Raw genomic sequence first — 8,977 nt, forward strand, 5'->3', positions numbered from 1 at the left:
ATTTATGGTCGTTAATTAAATACATTAAGAACACATCGAGGAGCTCAAAATATTTTCTTGTTTCACAAAATTCTGGGAATAATATAGATGTAGAAGGGAATCATCATGCAATGCCATGAGTGACCATCATCTGCCGGCCACATGTCACCTAGCCCTTGGATTGTACGAAGATCCAATAGCCACAAGATACGTAAGGCTCGTTTAGTTTATTGATTTAAATTTTTAATTCGAGTTGAGATGTGATGTGAGAAATTTTTTACTATAATAAAAAAATTTAATGTGACTATTCTGAAGAACTTTTTACTGTAACAAAATTCAAATTTTAACTTTAAATGGGTGAAATAAATAGTGCCGCAGTCTTTCTTTACAACAAATATCTCCAGCTTGATTATAATCTTTTTTTTTTTCAACACGTCCAACATAGTAAGCCTTATCTATTTAAAGACCTAGCACTCTATGTAGCTGAACCAATCAACGTCCTCCAAAAAAAAAAAAAAATAAAACAACTTTCTTGTTACCTTCTTCCTTTCTACATATATAGATCACGCAAACCAAAGCAAAATACCAATAAAAATCATGGCAGTTTCAGGAAAGAATGGAAATATTGTAGATCATGCGATGTTAGAAAAGTCGCGCACTCCTACTTGTGACCCGTTAAACTGGTCCTTTATGGCCGAGGCTTTAAAGGGAAGCCATTTTGAGGAAGTAAAGCGGATGGTGAGGGACTACCGTAAGCCGGTGGTCCAGCTAGGTGGCCAGATGCTGACCATAGCTCAGGTGGCGGCGGTGTCCTGCGGCGGAGCAACGGTAGAGCTGGCGGAGTCGGCGAGGGCCGCCGTGAAGGCCAGCAGTGATTGGGTGATGGAGAGCTTGGAAAGAGGTATAGACACATATGGAATCACAACTGGGTTCGGTGCAACCTCACACATGAGAACCAACCAAGGTGCTGCCCTGCAAAAGGAGCTCATTAGGTGATGATCACTAACTTAATTAAGTTATATATGTTAGACAAACATATAACATATTACTTTCCATGTGACTTGAAATAGACTGTGTGGTGGTAACTGGTAAGTACCTAAAAGAGAAAAAAAAAAAAAAAAAGACTATGAGGTTTCTTTTATAGAGTTGAGAGACAGGAGGTTTTTCGTGCAGCTTTTCTCAATTTTGTGTGTGAGCATTTTGAGAGTCAATTTCTCATACATCACTTTAAGCATATAAATACATATTATTTTGATCTTTTTACAAAAAAAAAAAAAAATCATATTGACTCATCACTAATACGAAATAAGTCCCACTCAAAATCAAGCTGAAGATGGTTTACCAACCATTTTTCCAACCATATATATGTTTTAGCATTGTTTTACTGCATCTTTATGTATTGTATGTTACCAATATGGATGAATTAGAGGAAACATTTTAGAGTTGGTATTTAAATATATTATCTTTAAGACAATTTAAATCTAATTTAGACATAAAACTATTAATGATGATCCCTCAAAAAAATAATAATACTAATAAGGATGAAAAAGCTAGATTTTACCCCAACCTAATCCACACGAGCAAATGTGCAGTACATACTGGGTCACGAGCACAAAAGAGTCAACACCGAGCCCATATGCTACGCATCCCCATGCATGCGGTGGTTCTCATGCATGCATCGTTGCGGTCATATAAAAAGTAAAGAGTTGTTTGGTTGGGGGATTCATATCCCGATTCGAATCATGGTTCATAATTTGTTATAGTGTTTTCTCTCACAAAAAATACACATAAATTAAAAATGGTTTTAATCTCATAATTCTAATCCATGAACCAAATGTCTCCTAAACCTCACTTACTTTTTTTTTTCTTTTTTATTACATAAATAACTTTTACAAGATACAAGTTACTATCAATATAGACACTCTCATCTTTTTGAACCAAACATAATACGTTCAGTGACGGATTCTTAGATTTATTGAGGTAGGGAGCCTTGCAATTTTTTCAATTAGTTAATAATACAATAAAAATAAAACCTATAATGATATTTATGACTTACTAATAATTATTTGGATACTCTTGTCATTATTTAAAATACCCTTTCCAAAATTATAGTCCATATAATAGTTATAATATTAATTTTGTGGAGACTTAAGCAAATGTTTAATAGTAATATTTAAATCTAATTGTACAAATTACGAAAGAGAATTTTAATATTAAACATACACATAAGAAATAAGTATAAATGAATATTTCTACATCTCACTTTTTTAAATGATTTCTACATCTCATTTTGACATTTATTACTTGTTGAAACTTATCAATTAATTTAGAAAGAAATACCTACTTGGAGAAATGTAAAGATATAAGAGAAAGTGCGTTTTTTAGAAAATTAAGGCTTTGAGTAGAAAAATACAAGATGACTGGTAAATTTAAATTGAAAATAAAATACAAAAATTAGCAAAAGTAAACAAAAAAATTTGAAATAATGAAACTTGAGACTTGAGAGGACACATGAGAACATTCTGAAAATATGGAGGCTACATTTTTAGGAAAATAAATAAATAAATAAGTGAAGGCACTTAGGAAGAAACATATGAAAATTCTACACTAACCATGTCTTTTCATTTCTTTTTAAAATGTGAGTGTGACACGTGCTCCTAACTGAGTATTATCTAGGTACGCCACATATAATGGCCCCATTCATTTCACCGATTCGAGTTTTACTACAGTAAAAAGTTCTTAGAAACAATCACATCTAACTTTTTTACTACAGTAAAAAGCTCTTAGAAACAATCACATCTAACTTTTTTACTACAGTAAAAAGCTCTTAGAAACAATCACATCTAACTTTTTTACTACAGTAAAAAGCTCTTAGAAACAATCACATCTAACTTTTTTACTACAGTAAAAAACTCACATAAAATCACATCCTAACTCGAATTACAAACTTGAATCAACGAACTAAACGAGCCTTCAATATAATAGATAATAATCGAGCATATAAATACACAAACACATATTTACATCTAACATCTTTTGGGGCCAAAAAAAGAAAGAAAGATCACTTAAGGTATGTCCATTGTGTTTGATCACAGATTCTTAAACGCTGGAATATTTGGCAATGAAACGAAAGGAACGAGTGATCACACACTCCCACGTACAGCAACAAGAGCTGCAATGCTGGTGAGGATCAACAGCCTTATTCAGGGCTACTCAGGCATCAGATTTGAGATTCTTGAAGCCATCACTAAGCTTCTCAACCACAACGTCACTCCACTAGTGCCCCTAAGAGGCTCCATCACTGCCTCTGGAGATATTCTCCCTTTTGCATATATTGCAGGGCTCTTGACCGGCAGGCCCAATTCCAAAGCCCTTGGGCCCAACTGTGAGCCCATGACGGCTTCTGAGGCCATCCAATTTGTGGGCATAAATGGTGGCTCGTTCTTTGAGTTGGGCCCCAAAGAAGGTCTGGCATTGGTTAATGGCACAGGAGTTGGTTCCGGGTTTGCTTCAATTGTTCTATTTGAAGCCAATGTCTTGGCTCTAATGTCACAAGTTTTGAGTGCAATTTTTGCTGAGGTTATGCATGCAAAAATAGAGTTCATTGACCATTTGACGCACAAATTGAAGCACCATCCTGGCCAGATTGAAGCTGCTGCAGTAATGGAGCACATTTTAAGTGGAAGTTCTTATATGGAAGAGGCGAAAAAAGTTCATGAAACGGATGCTCTACGAAAGCTTAAGCAAGACAGATATGCTCTTCGATCTTCACCTCAATGGTTGGGACCGCAAATTGAAGTCATTAGATTCTCAACAAAATGTGTTGAGCGTGAGATCAACTCTGTCAATGACAATCCTTTGATCGACGTCTCGAGAAACAAGGCCTTGCATTGTGGAAATTTCCAAGGGACCCCTATTGGTGTCTCTATGGACAACACAAGATTAGCCTTGGCCTCTATTGGGAAACTCATGTTTGCCCAATTGTCTGAGCTTGTCAATGACATCTGCAATAATGGGTTGCCTTCAAATCTCTCCGGGGGCAGGAACCCGAGCTTGGATTATGGATTTAAAGGCGCCGAGATAGCGATGGCAGCTTATTGTTCCGAGCTTCAGTTTCTTGCCAACCCGGTTACCAATCATGTGCAAAGTACTGAGCAACACAACCAAGATGTGAACTCATTAGGACTAATATCTTCAAGAAAAACGGCTGAAGCAGTTGAGATCTTGAAGCTCATGTTGTCGACGTATTTGGTTGCTCTATGCCAAGCAATAGACTTGAGGCATTTGGAGGAGAACATGAAGAGCACAGTTAAGAAAACAGTCAGTCTAGTGGCTAAGAAGGTCCTAACCGTGGGGGTCAATTTGGAGCCACACTCTTCAAGATTTTGTGAAAAGGAGTTGCTTGAAGTGGTTGACCGCGAGCATGTTTTTGCCTACATCGATGATCCTTGTAGCGCAAGGTATCCTCTAATGCAAAAGCTGAGGCAAGTCCTGGTCGACCATGCATTAGAGAAAAAAGATGACCTGAATGAAAACGCTTCAATCTTTCTAAAGATTGGCAGTTTTGAGGAGGAATTGAAGACCCTTTTGCCTAAAGAAGTTGAGTCTGCAAGGAATGCCTTTGAGAGTGAAAGTTCCGCCATTTCCAACAGGATCAAAGAGTGCAGGTCTTATCCATTGTATAGGTTTGTGAGGGAAGAGTTGGGGACTGAATTCTTGACTGGAGAGACGACGAAATCTCCAGGAGAAGAATTTGATAAGGTGTTCTCCGCAATTTGTGACGGAAAAATAATTGAACCATTGTTGGAGTGTCTTAAGGAATGGGATGGCACTCCCCTTCCCATATGCTAAGACTAAAGTGCATGCTGCGTAATGATGGAGCCAAGAATGTTTCTCGGGAATTAATAACTATAATAACAGTTTGATTACATGTATAATAATTCTGCCCAGTGAAAACGTACTGTGTTTCTTCTTAGTCAAGGTTTTCTTTTCTTTTTTTCTTTTTCCTTTGAAAAAAAGGTTGTCTTGTTACATTTTTTCGTTACGGCTTTAAACAACTAGCAAATTGTAGCTGCCAATCAAAATATGAATTAGCAGCATATAGTTGAAGTTGAAGACAGATACAATCAAATCCAAAATGTCGGCAAATCAATCATATATGGAATTCAAGAGAAACGGCCAAGCATAAGTGCATAATATTGATCAAATTTTTCAGTCATTAAATATAAACGTATTTTGTATATACAACCATCTTCACCGGATCATAGTAGTGTTTTTTTTTTGTTTTTTTTTATGAATATCATCAAACTCCTTTTTACATCCTGCATACTTACGGAGAATTTGAGCAATAATCTCCTTGTCGCTCTCAGCTTTTAGATGCAGCTTCTGCTCAAGGAGAGGATAATTTCAACAGAAATGCAACAGCTAACAAAAAGTGATGAAAAGGAATTTCGTAATTTGAAACCACATATATTTAAAGAAAAGGAGTAGGGAAATCAAAGGCATAACCAAAGGTTGCCGGAAATGAATAAAGGTATTCCATTTGTTGAGAGATAATTTTTTCAAGTGGATCCCAGTTTTGCATTACAGGTGAAAACGTGGAGCTTTCCTTGGGACGGAATTATGCCGAGTCAAAAAACTCCGCAGCGAATATCGTTTTCCTTTCTTCCAAACTTCACTTCCACGTAACTTCTTTTTAAGGCATGCACCCTAATTACCTAGCTTTAGCCGACTAATTGATGTTTAGGTAAGATTAAGATGGATCATACATTTATTGATGAACTTTTGATTCCGAAAATAATAACGTAACTAGCAGTAGATGTTTAACTGACTTTCTATTCATTTTTAGGAAAAATAAAAAGGAAAAGAAGAAAGTCATTCATAATTAAGCTTTTCTTTTGGTAATAGGATCGACGTTTAACATTTTTTAAATGTTAAAAAAAAAACAAAACAAAACAAAACAAACATTAAACCAGATGCACCCATATATATGAGCTAGGAAGATAAACAAAACGCACATGCAATTTCCAAAGTACCAGAAATCTGGTAGTAATTTCGTTTGTAAACCACGTATCTAAAGACCACCTAGTTAGTCTAACATAATGAAATGAAGATATATTCATGTCCGGATACGAACTGAACACGTGACATCTTGATCAGTATCACACTAGTATTCGCACTAAAAAGATAAAAAAATAAAAAATCTGTTTTTAACAATAGAATTATCGTGTTAGTCTAAAAAGAAAATAAAAAAAGTACCGAATACTGAGTTCAACTCGCAATAAGACTAAATAAAATAGTCTAATAATAGGTATATATTTAAATCATTTACTTTCAATAATGTGTTTTCTCAACCTACAGAGGATGCCTTTTTCTTGACTCGACTGTTATTATGAGTTTATGATTTATGTGGGTTGATGCAAACAAAAATATATATGATAAACGAAGGAAACTTATGATCAGTATTTGCAGTGTCATCAAATTATAATCACTGCTCCTTTCAAAAAAAAAAAAAAATATATATATTATCATTATTTATCAATATTGAAGGACGTCTGAAATATTTTGGGCTAGAATATATATAGTTAGCACTTATCAGTTAGGCTACTGTCTCAATTTGCACGTCTTGTATTTTTAATAGTTAATCCAAAAGAAATGTGCTCTAATTTTGTTTCAAGTAAATGGACTAAAACGAAGGAAATTATTCATATGGAAAAAGTTCATGACATCTCATCATGAATATCAAATTTTCAATTAATAATGTACTAGCTAACATAAAGAATAATGAAGCAGCACATTTGCAGTAATATTTTTTGCTTTTTATATTATTTTTAGGGAATCAACAAAAAAATATTCTTTTTAGGGAAAAGTCATTAATAGACGTGATTATTTATCAATTAGGGAAAAAAAAAAGATAAAGATAGTACTTGGAATAAAGAAATTTGTAGGAAATAAAAACTATGACCTAGGAAATCTCATACATACACTCTCTTATTTCCTTTTTTTTTTTTTTTTTTTTGAGATTCTTTCACATTAAAATGTAATAACACAATTGAAGATCTTGTAAAGTTTCCACTTTCTACTAACCGGCCTTGGAGCAGGGAAGAAATCAGCTTTAATTATTCGGTCCTATCTAAGATATAAATAGTATTCTTTGAAAAGAAGAAGAAAAAAAAAGGTACTAAAGCACTAGTTTCACTTTCATGAAATACAAAATTGTTTGGCACATTGATTTTCCAGCATTAATTGGGATTTAATCATCATTAGTGATCGAGAAGTTAATGAAATTATGACTAATAACTATTAATTTAATTGTACACATAATTTTGATCCCTAGTTTTCTACAGGCTTTAAAAAAAAAAAAAAAAACACTAATGTAACCTACACAAATGAATTTGCGTTTCATTCAGGAAAACAGAACTGACGAACATTATAGGCTACTCCTTTTAAGGTCAGCTTAAATATTGTCAGGTTAATTATACTATATAAATTATTAGTAGCGAATATTATTGTGTTGGAATATTTTTTATGTGGGCTTCTATAATTATAATAATTGAGTTTATTATGAGCTAAAACATGTTATAGATAATATTGTTATTGGGAATTTAATTATACATATATATAAAATATCAGTCTATAATGGGATGCACACACAATTTATTACTAGCTTGAGGCCTGTGAACTCTCTTTGTTCGTAAGTACTTTGGTCAGCTTATTAGACTAAAAAACCTCTCTAGCATAATTTATGAAGCCTAATAAGCCCAAACTAATTAAGCTCATTATGTTGTTAAGTTAAACACTTTATATATAAATGTTACGGGCTTTGTATTTGTGTGGTGTGTGTGGCCATTTTGTGTGGGGCATTATGTGTGTGTGGAGAGGCTATTGGAGAGGAGGGTGCATTACTCTCAAGCCCGTTTTACTGGCGACTTTTGACAGTTTACGGCGACGTTAACGCTTCTGACAGATAACCCACAACCTATTGTTTCTTATATGTATTAGATACTAAATAGGCATGTATTATTTCTAACATATTGATGATGAAAACATGGATCAATAGCGAGAACATTAAAACATGTACAATTATCTCAGTGGGTGCAGTAAAATGAAAAATAAAAAAGAAAATGGTTTGTTACCTAAGATTGTTTGGTCTAGTAGCAACCTGTCCCGTCTGTCGGGGTGTGTAGGGCTTTAAGAAAGATGGTGCGGTTCGATCTCATTTTGTATAAAAAGAATAGCAAGTAGTTGTAGGAACTTTTTGGAGCCACACTCTTCAAGATTTTGTGAAACGGAGTTGCTTGAAGTGGTTGACCGTGAGCAAGTTTTTGCCTACATTGATGATCCTTGTAGCACAAGGTATCCTCTCATGCAAAAGCCAAGGCAAGTCCTAGTAGACCATGCATTAGCAACAAAAAAAAAAATGATGACTTGAATGAAAACGCTTCGATCTTTCTAAAGATAGGCAGTTTTAAAGAGGAACTGAAGACCTTTTTGCCCAAAGAAGTTGATCCGCCATTTCGAACAGGATCAAAGAGTGCAAGTCTTATCCATTATATAGGTTTGTGAGAGAAGACTTGGGGATTGAATTCTTGACTGGAGAGAAGTCGAAATCTCCGGGGGAAGAATTTGATAAGGCCTTCTCTGAAATTTGTGAGGGGAAAATAATCGAACCATTGTTGGAGTGTCTTAAGGAATGGGATGGCACTCCTCTTCCCATATGCCAAGAGTAAAGCGCATGCTTCACAGTGACGAAACCTCTTTTTAGTATGCAAATTGACTATTATATTGGGAATCCATATAATTCTTTTATCAAAGGATTTTAAATACTTCTTCCACTTTTTTTGTGTGTGTTTCCTACAAATAACTTAATATATAGTTTCCTTGCATGCAATAATGATACCATTGTACACAGTTACGGATGACCATTTGCCTCATAATGGCTCTGAATGGATTTTTCCCCACCATACACCGGTCCAAGATTGGTATAAGAAATCCTCGA

At 34.7% G+C, this 8,977-nt stretch overlaps 1 protein-coding gene across 1 annotated transcript; it reads left to right on the forward strand.

Moving 5' to 3' along the window:
- Positions 1–576: 576 nt before the first annotated feature.
- Positions 577–4,830, forward strand: LOC21384641 (phenylalanine ammonia-lyase). Its single transcript, XM_010108581.2, has 2 exons — positions 577–971; positions 3,075–4,830. Exons 1-2 carry the CDS (start codon positions 577–579, stop codon positions 4,828–4,830), a joined length of 2,151 nt encoding a protein of 716 aa, XP_010106883.2.
- The last annotated feature ends 4,147 nt before the right edge of the window (positions 4,831–8,977 follow it).

Source organism: Morus notabilis, unplaced genomic scaffold (genome assembly GCF_000414095.1).
Source record: "Morus notabilis unplaced genomic scaffold, ASM41409v2 Scaffold3407, whole genome shotgun sequence".
NCBI classification, from domain to species: Eukaryota; Viridiplantae; Streptophyta; class Magnoliopsida; order Rosales; family Moraceae; genus Morus; species Morus notabilis.

What these genes read in the sequence shown, in the direction of transcription:
- LOC21384641 (XM_010108581.2), top strand. Translation starts at nt 577, where the DNA reads ATGGCAGTTTCAGGAAAGAATGGAAATATTGTAGATCATGCGATGTTA. An exon ending in CTGCAAAAGGAGCTCATTAG is followed by an intron (nt 972 to 3,074) that starts GTGATGATCACT and finishes GTTTGATCACAG; the next exon opens with ATTCTTAAACGCTGGAATAT.